We start from the raw sequence: 13,122 nt of genomic DNA on the forward strand, positions 1-13,122 counted from the left end.
TAGTTTGGTTTGTCCAGTAACTTTGATAGCTTTTACCCAACCCAAAAGGCCCATCGAATGACTTGCCCATGCTTCGTCCTCCGCCGTCGGCGGGCCAGCGGCGGACCGGCGGCTCCCGGTCCGGAGGCTTTCTCTTTCCATTCATTGTTTTAGCCTTTGTCAAGGATGGCTAGCAACATTCAGGCATGCTTCTCGCCCACAAAAAAAAACAAAAAAAACTCGCTCGCTCACCGCTTGTCTTCATACAAAAGAAAGAAAAACAAGAAGGGAAAAAATTATGGCAAGGTTCCATGCATAGAGAGGAACGTTTGCCCCGCGCCATGTTTTGTTGCAAAATGCAAAAATTCATGCAGGTTGTGCGTGGTAAGCACATCAAATGGAACTATCGAATTGTTCCACGGCGCACGGCAGCCTGATTGACCTTTTTCGGGAGACGAGCTGCCAGCATCGTAAACTACCCGTACCCTATCCTTCATGATTGGAAGAGACATGTCTGAATCTAGGCATATGCTTGAACCGCTTACCTAAATGAGAAATGCCCCGATCCCAGGGGCTATTTGAATGACAAAAAGCCTCATAGCTCGGCGATAGGTATCCCAAGTGCGATTAGTCACTTTTCATATGATCAAGCAAAATGGTGACAGTATGATTGCTCAGGTATGATTGATCATGTTGAGCAAATCATGCGAAATTCCCCGACGGGACATATGGTGAGACGGGCAGAGAGAAAAAAGGGTCCAACCAAAAGCGCTCCAAAATTAATGGACAAGCAGTAAATATGCGGCGGCGGCATGACGTCTTGACAAGTTAGTCAAGCCGTAGTCGTCATCTGGGGGCTGTCTCGGTTGTTGTAGCCTCTTCTAGTAAAGTATTGTCACTACTCCGAGAGTGGTGTAGTTAATCTAGGTCAATTCCGATGTAAGATCTCATCTGCGAACCATTCTGTTGGTTCCTGTACGGCAAAAGCTCAAAATAAACCAGATGATGTTTTGTTTGTACAAATCATGCCGAAGACGCCAGTGGGGCCTGGTGGCAGGCAGATGGAAAGCCTCAGATCACTTGCAGAAGCCTATGGACGTTTCAAAAGCGGCGAAATTCGGGCACCACCAATTGAGCTGAAAACGTAGATCGACCCCTGAAGAACGACGGATTCGATCGATGATTTGTTCTTTGACGATGAGAACAGCCACAACGTGATATCGGGGGCGCAAGTAAAAGGACCGAAAAGTCGGGATTGCCTACTGCGCCGCCGCTGTGCTTGTAAGACGGTCGACTCGGGGAAAAAATCAAATAAAACGAGGTACCTGTATGCAAGTATAGCAGCCCCTATCAGGTATTAGATGCTGCGCGGTAAGTGTTTTAGGCGTGGCAAACTGCACCGGGTATTTGTGGAGGGCTAGTTAGAAGGAAAAAAAAAAAAAAAAGAAAGCAATGAGATAAAGAAAATAAAAAAAGATATCGCCAGCGGGTAACTAGCGTCAAACCACGGGTTGACAAATTATAGTACGGAAGCAAAGAAGGTAGAAAAGAACCTTGGCTCAAATCCGCAGTAGATGGAACGTTGCTTTGGGCTCCTCCCGAAGCTGTTGACGATTGATGATGTATGTATGGCCCGCATGGGCAAGCTCAGTTGGTTCAGCCTATCGACAATGCTGAACACTGTATACTGTACAACTAGCAGGCAAACGAGTTTTTGCCTGCCTGCCTACATTTGATACAGTACAGCAGTACTTTCACCTGGGGGTTGTGCTGGCTGCCATGCATTGCGCTTATGTATACCTAACTGTCTGTACAGTACTGTAGGTGTAGGCGATTTTGTGTGATTACCATGGTATGATGCGACGTCGCTACCAAGCTACAATGCACTACAGTGCGGCCAAGAGCTGGCTGCAACAGAAGTTTAACTTTAAGAATAGAAACTGACTAAGTCCCGAACGGGGATGGCGTCCACCAGAATCTGGGCTAGGAACTTAACAGTACAGTACGCGGTAGTAAGAACACACAGACGACATAAAAAAGCAATAAAAAAGCCCGCACTGTGAAAGGACTTCAGCGAACTCCGCTTCGACCTGCCATTTGACAGCATCCATCTCTTTTGGATTTTTAAGCAGACCTGAAATTGGAGTGCGACACTTGGGCGTAGGTGCCCGCCCTACCCATACCAATGACCGATGAAAGGGTCTGAGTTGGGAACATATACATACAGCAGATACTTTGGATGCCTTTGTATTCATATAGTGTAAAGTGACCAAAGAAGAAAAAGAGCAGCAAAGTCTTTTTTTTGTTTTGTTTTTTTGTTATAAACATCCCCCGATTGGCGGGTTTATGTTAACCTTCTCCATGAGCGGGTTGCCGGCACTACCTCAGGGTCTGCAAGTGGCTTGTTTTGGGTGTGCGTGTGCTGTTTTACTGTGTATGTGCTGCGAGGAAGAAAAGAAAAAAGATTGTGCTTTTGGGATCTGCAAACAAAAACGTGGGCCACCACACAGATAGACGGGCAAGATGGGGTCACATACTAAAGTTTTGGGGGAGTGATCGACGGAAGCGCTGAGTGAAGATCATGTCGTGTAAGATGTGCTTCAAGGCTGTTCCCAACTGGGGGTTTTGCTGTTGTGGAACACCATTTGTACAGTGTGCACCGTGAATGTAAAACCAGGCCCCAATTTGGAAAAGAAGGGACGCGTCCTCACTCTCCAAAAATCTCTTTTTTTTTTTTTTTTTTTTTTTTTTAGGGGTCACTAGCACCCGAGTCATCCGTCTCGAGCCAGACAAATCAGGCTGCTCAGCAGGCAGGCCATGTGAGCTGTGGGCCGACTACCTAAGGTACGTACCTTACCATACCGTGACCCTCTATAGCACTGTCCATACAGTACCTGCCAAGTTGCGTAGTACTCTGTCAACAGCTCACATCCAGGTATTTGCTTCGTTCGTCCAATCCTCATCTGCCACTGGTAGTGGATGCCATTCGCGACGAACCGATATTGGCAGGACGCGGGGAGCAGGTGATAGGTTGGGAAGGGAGACATGGGGGAGAATTTGGCTACAGCACCTGTCAGTCTCCATGCCCGTCATTATCGGGGAGCACACAAAAAAAAAAAAAGTGATTGCCAAAATAGGATACGAGATTTCGTCCCTGAGCTGCTTGTTGATCCCACGCACGCAAGCACCTCATGCACAAAGATCAAACGACCAGGAAGACAAAGTGGAGGACCCATAGAAGTGGAGTTCCCACCCACGCAAGATGGCACATGGCAACCGTGATTGGTTGAATGGCGCTAAAGACCCGCACTAGGGCCGCCGGCCGCTGTCTGCTTTGTACCAGATGGCCAAAACCCACGTCACATCCTGTTGAGAATGAGGCCAAAGTGGGAAAGGGAAGAAAACCACCAGGAGCGGGGATTCGAGTTGACGGGATGATGAACATGACAAGCTTGTTTTACAGGGGGGGTTTGTCAACGGATCTCCTGCCGACCTTTGCAGCTCTTCTTTTTTTGTTGGTTGTGTCGTGTGAATGGGTTTGATGCCGGGCTCTCAACCTTGGTTTCGTTTCACTGACAAACGGACCCGAATTCCCCCTATATTTCGACTCACCTGAAGCGCCCAAGCTTTTCTCAGGTCTGCGGTTTTTGTTGTAGCTGACGCTTTGCTTGTGTACAGTACAGACAAGACGCGTCTGAGCTTTGCTTTTCGGAAAGCTGTCCGGAGCCGCCAGCCCATGATCAAGCATCAAGCGCAGGTCGCCTGCAAAATGCAACCTACCTGCACCTAGCCACAGGCAGTATTCCGACTCCCGAGTTTGGGGGGGCAGGCAGGAATTTGTGTTTGCGTAGCAAGCTCGTGCCTTGTCCCTGACCTGGCTCTTCACTGACTAGCCTCGCAAGCCTCGCAAGCCTGCATGGTATATGGCTACCGGTACACCTACCCTGGCGCTAACTTTAGTGGTGACAGGAGCCAGTACCGTACCCCAAATTTGCCCCCCTTTTTCACCTCTTTAGCGTGCTCGATTTTCCAAAAGGCATCGAACTTTGGGAATGTGGGGACTTTACTTTCGTGTGTGCACAGTTTTGACCTGAGACGTCCGCAATCCAATTCCCCCGTCGACCTTTTAGGAACCAGTCAAGGGCCCATGGTTGGCACTACAAGCAGGACTCGTCCTGCCCGTGCAAGAACAGATAGATTAGCAAGACAACGAATTCTTTGCGTCGAGTCAGGGTAAATGTACACAACCGGAACCTGACAGCCTTACAAAACAGGAATATCTAATTCGTACATAACGCAACGAACAATCAGACTGCCGATGCATGACAGCCGGGAGATTGCGCCGCACCACTTGAACAGGTACCGTATGACGTGGAATCAATTGGATCGGGTTGTCATCACACAGTTTGTGGGGAATTGGCTCGGTAAAACATCGCCAGCAGTCAGCCAGCCAGCCTCGATGTTCAACGAGTTTCCGCAAAATTGGGGCAGTTTTGTCCGCGGATAAAGCAGTGTTGGCCTGGCGTCAAAAATGGGGCGCGCATCTGCTTTGGTTTACTGATACTATATTTCCTACCGCGCAATGTCATGGGAAACCCGTCTTTTTACTGAGCAATTAATTAGCTTCGGCTCATGAAGCATGGCTCCTTTTTAAAAGACCCGCGGGTAATTTATTCACCCCAACTCTCACAGACCGCTAATGTACAAATAAAAGAAATAAAAATAAAATAAAATAAAATAAAAAATAAAAAAAGCCGTGGGATGAGAAATGAATACAGTACCTAAGGTTAGGGCGGTGACAAGCAACTGGCGTCTCAAAGGTCTCCAACCAGCCCTGCATTAATTTTGCAGTGACCGACCGGCCGAACATGATTCGCTTCAAAGATCGGCAATTCGGACAATCTGTAGATTCCCGAGGGCCCCTCCTCTTCCTCCCCCTCCAAGCATTTTCAGCGACAGGTCTGTCTAATTTTACTGGATCAAGTTGTCGATGAGCGAGGGTGGACACCACACGCTATGCGTAATGCTATACTATTACGCCACGAAGAAAATAAAACTGCTGCGGCGGTTGTAGAGGCTGTGTGGTGATCACGGAATTACCAATGCTCCAAGGTGCCTAATTACCGGTGAACAACAATCGACGTCGGGGGAAAGAGGTAAAATACAAAGAAGTAAATGCACACTGTATTCTCAGTCAGTTGCTCTCCACAGTTCTTGCCTTGTCTCTCTTTCTCCGGAGAAGCATGATAACCAAGTGGTTCGACCCATGTCAAACTTCTTGTACTGGCTTGTACCCAAGCTGTACTTGCGGACTGCTGACTGTCAATTAGGGTTTATTGTCATATTACTCACGATAAACCTTGGCTATTTTTTGCATGATATGGAGAGTGGAGTATTTCGGAGCGTTGTACTGTTGTAGTAGTAGTAGTAAATAGTAGTAGTACTACGAATAGACTACTTCCTCCACAGTTGTTCAAGCAGTTAGGGGTGTGACCAAGTTGATGGTGACGTCCCAGAGGGACGGACGGATGAGGCGAGGATGACAAGATACAATGAAAAAAGAACAAGGGTCGTTCGTTGGAGAAAAAAAAAAAAGCCTCGGAGCCACCACCGTTATAGGCCGGCTCCGCCTCGGTCGTGTCATGGTTTTTGGTGCTAAGATCAAGGGGGCAAGCACTCGTACGAGTGTTGTTGGTTGTTCCAACTTTATAAGCATCAGCATCCTTCGGGGTTTGTACGAAGTAGTAGTAATCCCGGGCCGTAAAATCCAGGAAGAGCGCATGATGTTGCTCCATACTGCGATTTAAGTGAAAAAAAAAAAAAAAAATCATTAACGAAATCCGGGTGTTGACTGGTGTATTACTAGTCCCATCGGCGGACTTGTTTGGTTGAGCTAACGGCGCGGACCCTAGCCTCAGGTGAACTTAACCCAAAGGGGATAAAGCGTTGCTATTCATGGAATATTATTTACAAGGAATTGATCTTTATGATGGAGCCACCGTTTTGGCCACGATATTTAGCACGATTTTAACTGGTCCAACCGTAGCAGCTGAACCAAAAACAGCCCGACAAGTTGAGGGAAGGGGGAGACAAAGGCTGTGGGTTGGAGAAAAGAAAAAGAGAAAAAGTAATAAGAATTCGATGGAAGAAATCTACTCCACTGCGACATGCCGGTTATGGTTGCACTATGCCAAGAGCCTGCTGCTATCAATCATACCTACTTACCAAGTCTAGTACTTTCCAACAGTCAAGTTAAAGTCGGTGCTGCTCTGCAGTCCACGGGCGGACCCCAAGCGGCCAAAATGTTCCCGCCTGAGTTGAATGCGGCCTTGGATTTTAACAAGTTTGAGTACAGCAATAGCCTGTGGCCCCGAATTGCCGGCCGACTTGCGGGGTTGCTTTGACAACGGGCTAAAGGTACTTTGATTGATCGCTTGGCTATACAGTCGGAGTGATAGCTCCTTGAGGTTTAATCCCTTTTTTTTTTTTTTTTTTTTTTTGTTGGAAGGTGGGCATAGTAGAAGAGATTGGTTCTTACTAAATGGGAATGAACGAGGCTGTGTTACCAGCCAGCAATCAGCGCAGAACAACTCTTGGGCTGTTTTCGCGGAATGCGTCGCTGCCCAGGGAAATGGTTTTTTAAAATCGACGAATGACGAGTCGCGGACTCACTATGCTTCCAATCTGACGGTGCTACCTCCAACTCGGGCTGTGGCACGTTGCTGCCGTTGAGGTTGCCCTTTCACTCGGCCAGGAGAGAGTGGACCGGCGCCCCGATACGACATGCTTAGGGCTGGGGGGTAAATGGAACTTGAACGGTGGCCAGTCATAACGTGCTTACGGGTAGACTAGTTCGCCTCTACTGCACACGCAAATATCAGGGCTCAGCTAGCACACCTGTATCGGGTTGAGCCAATCGCCTAGGGTGGGATAACAAAGATGGATGGCAGTCTTGGTGACCAGGTGACCCAGGGATTCGGCACCGACCCCTAGTTTTCTTTGTTCCTATTGTTTTTATTTTTATTCTCTTATTTTTATTTTACTTTTTGTTATTTTGTTGTACCTGTTTGTTGTTGTTGGTCTATTTTTTTTTCTTGTCTTTCGACCACAGACTGAAGTTTGTTTAGCTCGCTTACGCCATTCTAGTTTGGTTCTATTATTCCCTCCCGGAAATTCGAGTTTCTTTTTTAAGGTCTGCTCAAGTTAAGCCAACCTATTCATCACAGGTTAGGTGACTTACTTGTGATGGCTAGAGTGTATCTGGAAGGCGCCCGGAAGTCAGCTTTGTTAGTTGCTTTACCAATCTACCTAATCTTAGAAATACTTGCTTGGAACGTGGAAAGAAACTACAATGGTGAGGATGGAAGTGCAAACAAGTAGATCACACAAAAAAAAATACAGCCACTCTGAACGGAAGGCGGCGGGAGAAGGACTTCGGGCTTTTCTTAACCACCGTCATTGGCCGCCCAACCGAAAAAGCACGCCGGTCAGCCAAGAGTTCACTGTTTCTTTGTTCGGTTGCTTCAGGCTTCTTACCAGTTAGCCGCAGGTCGCAGGCTAGACTTCACCAAGAATGGGCGTTTATGAAGCAGCAGGTATTCTTTTTGCCCCTTTGTTCCCAACTACGGACAGTGTGGCTGGGTCGATTTTCACGTGGCGGATGCACGGGGTCGATGATGGACATAAGAAACATTAAAAAAAGAAATAAATCAACACCAAAAGTTTCGAGTTATTCTTGGCAAAACGTTTGTGCTCGATTGGTCTAGACTGCGCAATCGTGCTTTTTTGGTGACATAGCATGGTATGACTTCTTTGAGTTTGGGATAAGTCCAACATCAGCGAGCAAAAAGTTATCTGAACTTTTGACGTAGGAGGCAGCTCCAATAGTCGAAAGGCCGTGCAATGTCAGGGAGGCCACCAATTCGTTGCTGGGCTTTTTTTTTTTTTTTTCTTTTTTTTCTTTTTTTTTTTCTCCCTTGCCTTGCCCCCCTTGTGAAGATCAAAAAGAGGAGGAAGCTCGACTCAATCAATCCCCGATAGATGATACAATACTATAAATCAATCAATGCAATGTATCTGCGATGTTCCTTGCTGTCAAATCTCACCGATGACTGCCATATGCAGCCCCGTGTGATAGAACTGATGGGACGAGCAACATTTTGAAATGCCAAGGCGGATAGTCAAAAAGTCAAGCACAAAGTGGGTTGGGATCCAAACCTGCAGCGTCGCCTCAGCATTTCCATGGCGGCTCGGGTAGAAATGGGGACTTGCCAGAGTTGCGGTTTGCGGCTCGAACCAATAAAAAACAACAATAACAAAAAAAAAAAAAAAAAAAAAAAAAAACCCAACTACCTAGGTAGCCATTAACGCCCCAAAGCCAAAAAGGTCCGGAAAAACAGCTCCCGTTTATTTGGCTTTGTGGAATCAATGTCCAAAGTAGCGGGGCAGACAGACAGACAGACTGAGAGACAGACAGGTCAGGCATGCATGCACAGTTACAGTACCTAGCTACCTTAGGCAGACACGGACGGACGACAGTGACGACGTGGTCAGTGCTTCGACGGTCCCTTTGTTTCTTCCTATCCTGGGTCAAATCTTTGGAGTCGCTTCTCCAAGGATGCCAACCAGGACAGGTAAGGTGTGCGGACTGGCGGACTGTCGAGTCGTCAACTTGGTGGGGCATCTCCCTCTGCGTGCGACGTCTTGTGCTGAACGGGATGGTGCTGGGAGGGGTATGACCGGGATATGGAGCCAAAGAAAAAAAAAAATCCCAGCTAGGCCAAGGGTAGTAGGGTGGGCGAGTGAACTGGGGTTTGGGGGTGTGTGCACCGTGTGCTCGCGGTTTCGCACACCAATCCAAAAGTCCCGCCTGCAGGCCTGCGACCGTGCTTTCAGTGTATGCCCGGTTGGCGGCCACTGTGACAGTACCCAGGTACCTTGCCCTGCCTCCATGCCTGCCTGTCCCTCTCTCACAACCAAGGGCGAGCAACCCGCTAGCCTGGTATTTAACAAAGTGGCATCCCTCCCCCTCCGCCAAACGCCTCCGACCTCTCCTTCTGAACCCAGTCCCAGCATCAATCAAGATTACAATCCAGCGCCTTTCGCTGCAATACTCAACAACCCACGTTCGCTAAGAACCCCCCTTAGGAAGTCCTCGTTGACTCCTGTCATTCGCTTGTTTCCTTACTGTCGCTTTTTCCTTTATTCTCATCTTATTAGTTTTTCGACATTTCCGCCATCAAAGGTCTCTTTGAAGAAGTACTTGTCGAGAAATTGAAGGCGTAGCGAACAATCCCCCTCCCCCCCCAAAAAAAAACATCCAGCCAATACCAGCCAAAAGCCCCGGACTACCTCGCAATCCATCGAAAAGCAAGGATTGGAATAGCAAAGTGGTTGGCGCTCGAATTAAATCGTGGCGGAAGACAAAAGAATAAATCAGCTATTAGCAAGCAATATTGGGCTTCAGCACTCGGAAATCCGCAACCTGCAGACAAATCTGCGTTATTTTGCCGCCTTAGCTTGCCACAGTCTCCGCATCGTCAAAACAGCCCACTTCGGCCCTAGCCGACGGTACCGTCACTCTGGCCTCGTTATCAGCCGCAAGCTTCCATCTTCGCACGAACCCCACGACATCCCACTAAAGTAGGGACTCAAATCCGCACAAAGCGAAAAGTGACGACGCAGAAAAAGGAAAAGAGAACGTTGCATCAGTAGCCTCATTCGTTCGGCTCTGGTTCAACCGCCTCTTTTACTACTCCGCCCTCTCACATACACTGTGCCCCGGATCCGCATCTCACCTTCGGCCCTTCTGCTACTACTTGGCGTGACTGATATATCACATCAAAGGTCCCTGCAGTTAGCGACAGCCCTGTGATAGCCTCATCATTCGCTCCTCACCTACCTGAACAAGACCGACGCTCGCTACCCTTCCTTGCTGCCTCTGACACCTCATCGGCGTCACTAGCGGCCTCTTCATGTAAGACTTACCTACATAGGTCCCTATCCTGTCATATATTAGACTGTACTACACTTCATCTCTACCTCGTTCCTCCTCGCAAGTTCACAACCTCACTAGCCATAGTCCTCTTGAGTATTGCATTTGGCTAACATCAGTCCTTAGTTCTCTCGTTCCTCTTTGAGCTCTACTTTTTAATAAAGCTTTTACACAATGGCTGGTCCTGGCGGTGGCCCTCCTCGTCGCAGGTAAGTTGACTGTTATGATCTTAGATTCCTTGCTACGTATCTCACTGACATTTGCCTTCATATAGCCACACCAAGTCCCGAAAGGGCTGTGAGACCTGGTATGCTTATACCCATGCTTATCAACCAGGGCCGACTCCCCGATTGTTCTGATCCTCACTAACCAACTATATAGCAAACGTCGACACATCCGATGTGATGAGACGTTCCCCCAATGGTATGTCACATTCATCATGGTGAACCTTGGTCGCGCGAATCTACTAACACCGACTTTAGTCGCAACTGTACCAAGCACAAGATCAGATGTCCTTACAACGACATTCCTATGTCTGACGAGCGCTCCGGCTCGCCTGATCAACCCGATCTTATGTGGACCCCGGAGTCCAGGGCTGTCATCGAGCAATGGCAGAACACGGGTGTCTTTCCCTTCCCGGGAATGAACATCTTCCCGGCTCCCAACCCACAGTACCTTTCGACTGAAGACTTGAGGTTGATACATCACGTCGCTTCCATCAGCGATCAGATGCTGAGCATGGATGCCGATGGGTTTACTCTATGGACTCGCCAGATTCCCACGTAAGCAGCCTTTCGAGTCTTCGCCAGAATAAAGACAGATACTAAACTATGTAACTCCTACAGACTTATCAAGATTGGCGCTACAACCCCCTACGTCATGCACGCATTGCTAGCCTTTTCGGCCATGCACATCGCTTTCCTCACAGACTGCCCTCTTGTAGGCAACATGGCGTACGAGCATCGCGGCATTGCGTTGAAGGGTCTGCAGGAAGCCATCGGCACATTCTCGAGGGAAACTTCAGACGCGATCCTTGCGGCTTCTCTGGTGCTTTCTTGGCAAGCTACTGATTGGTAGGTTGTTTACTTTATCCCCTGCATGTCGCGGACGCCTGCAGATAACAGCGGCGCACAACCGACAAATCCGTTACAGACGCTAACGAAGATTTACTATTACAGGCGCAGCTGGACCCATCTCATGCAGGGCACTCGTGTGGTGAGTACTCAATGACTAATTCTGATCTTGAGCTCAATGCGAGCCAGAGGTCAACCATCTAAACCATCCGCTTTCTCCCAAGTGAACGCTACTGACCTATGTATGACTGGAAATAGGTGATGGAGGCAATGGAGCCTTGGAAGCATGAGTCCCAATTTGGCGACTTCATCGCCGAGAGCAGCACATTCCCCACTGCGCCGCCGTCGCCCACTCCTGACCACAAACCTAGCCAGCCACACCAAGAGGACATTGACGCTTTCCAGCGCACACTCCAGCAACTGCAGAAGCTTGAAAGCCACATGAAGCAGATTCGGGAGGATCCCAAGGCGGTCACACAACTGATCACCTTCTTGAAGGGTGCGCGCAAAGTGAGCCCTGCGTTCAACGTTGCCCAACAGTTCGAGCGTCTCCGTGACCTGAGGACCTGGCTCTTCTGGCTGCCCGTCGACTTCCTTCAGCGTCAGCGAGTTCCAACCGCCAGCTCTCTCCTGATAATTGCACACTATTACACCGTCGCCCTCATTATGGAGCGCCTCTTTCCAGAGATCGGCGCGGCCTACTTTGGCAGCATGTCGATTGCCCCCGTCGAGGAGATTGCACGGCGTCTACTATCGGTCAACGTCTCGGGCAACATGAACGATATCTCCTCGCCCCTTCCACTGATGGAGTTCCCTATTGACACGGTCAAGGAGTTCCGGTCTCGCATGGGATTTGCTCACCCGGTTCGCACGCCGTCCTTCCCTCAGTTCGACCCACCCAACTTCTACGTTCCGCACAGCGCGCCGATGCAGCAGATGCCAGTCACGACTGCCGAATACGGGCCTTACGGGACCACACCGGCTTTCAGCTATAGCACTGAGGACCTGTCCGTCATTACAGCAGATCATCTCAACACCCCGGTAACGGGACCCGCCAGCGCGATCAGCCCGCTGCAGTTGTCGTCACCGTTTACCAACCATCAGTACCTCAACATCCCGAGCCCTTCGTATGGCGGGTACAGTCCTGCATCCAGCACATTCGGTGGCGACTTTAACGACTTTTCTGCCGAGTTTGGTGACAACTCGTCTATTGGCTACAGTGACCATGAGGATTTTGCATATAATGATATGGGTTTCGGCACCCCGATGATGGGAGGTTCGAACAACTTTGGAGCCGGGTTCGTTACTCCAGCCCAGCCCCTGTGGACCTAGAGACCAAAAAGATCTCGAGCCACCGTCCTATCCCCGAAACCACGCCTTGGTCGGTCGAGCGTCCGACGCCTCAGCCGATCCGGGACCAGCATCGAACAAAATTTGTCTGACTTTGGCCCCTTCCCCAGGACTCCAACTTGCATGAGCACAACGCCGACTTTTCCGCCCCCGGAAGACCCTCTTGGGAGGTTCCCAGGCCTCGCCCCGTCGCCATTCTTGAAGCCGGAACAGTTTGGAATGCTACCTCCGCCGGAGTCGCCCATACCTGGTCTTTCCGTCCCGAACCATCGCCATAATCTCTCGGTCACTTCGATTGCATCCTTCGCCTCTGCACCTCCCTCGCTCTCAGATTACTCAGTCGACTTTTCCCCTGTGGCAATCAAACAGGAGAGCCACGAAGTCTGATCCGTTTTTTATTATTTTGATTTTTTTTTCTTTTTTTGCCGACGTTTTTTTCCACAACTTTCGCTCGCAAAGGAACTGCTTAGGGCGCTTGTTCGATCGCTACCGCGACGACCGGTCCAAGCATTTTCACACTCCACTACTACTTGGCCTCCACTACGGACAGCCAGTCCCTTTTAATCACCACACCTTCGACAACAGACGCAAATGTATTACAACACTCCTTCACCACCACGATCGCTACCCAAAACCAACTTCTGATTGCTCGACGCAACCGACCCATCCAACTTGAACCACGCTCCTTCACGAAGGCAAGAAAGCAACACCTCCAGCGCGCAGTCG

The 13,122-nt window shown here is 49.3% G+C and overlaps 1 protein-coding gene across 1 annotated transcript; it reads left to right on the forward strand.

Annotated features, from left to right (window-relative positions):
• Positions 1 to 9,051: 9,051 nt before the first annotated feature.
• PgNI_06157 (uncharacterized protein) lies at positions 9,052 to 12,783 on the forward strand (the record flags this gene model as incomplete). Its single annotated transcript, XM_031126184.1, has 9 exons — positions 9,052 to 9,955; positions 10,100 to 10,182; positions 10,248 to 10,280; positions 10,355 to 10,396; positions 10,456 to 10,755; positions 10,819 to 11,046; positions 11,152 to 11,188; positions 11,305 to 12,344; positions 12,507 to 12,783. The coding sequence occupies exons 2-9, from the start codon at positions 10,148 to 10,150 to the stop codon at positions 12,781 to 12,783; spliced, it is 1,992 nt and encodes a 663-aa protein (XP_030983186.1). The 5' UTR covers positions 9,052 to 9,955; positions 10,100 to 10,147.
• Between the last annotated feature and the right edge of the window lie 339 nt (positions 12,784 to 13,122).

Source organism: Pyricularia grisea, chromosome I, assembly GCF_004355905.1.
Source record: "Pyricularia grisea strain NI907 chromosome I, whole genome shotgun sequence".
Classification (NCBI taxonomy): domain Eukaryota; kingdom Fungi; phylum Ascomycota; class Sordariomycetes; order Magnaporthales; family Pyriculariaceae; genus Pyricularia; species Pyricularia grisea.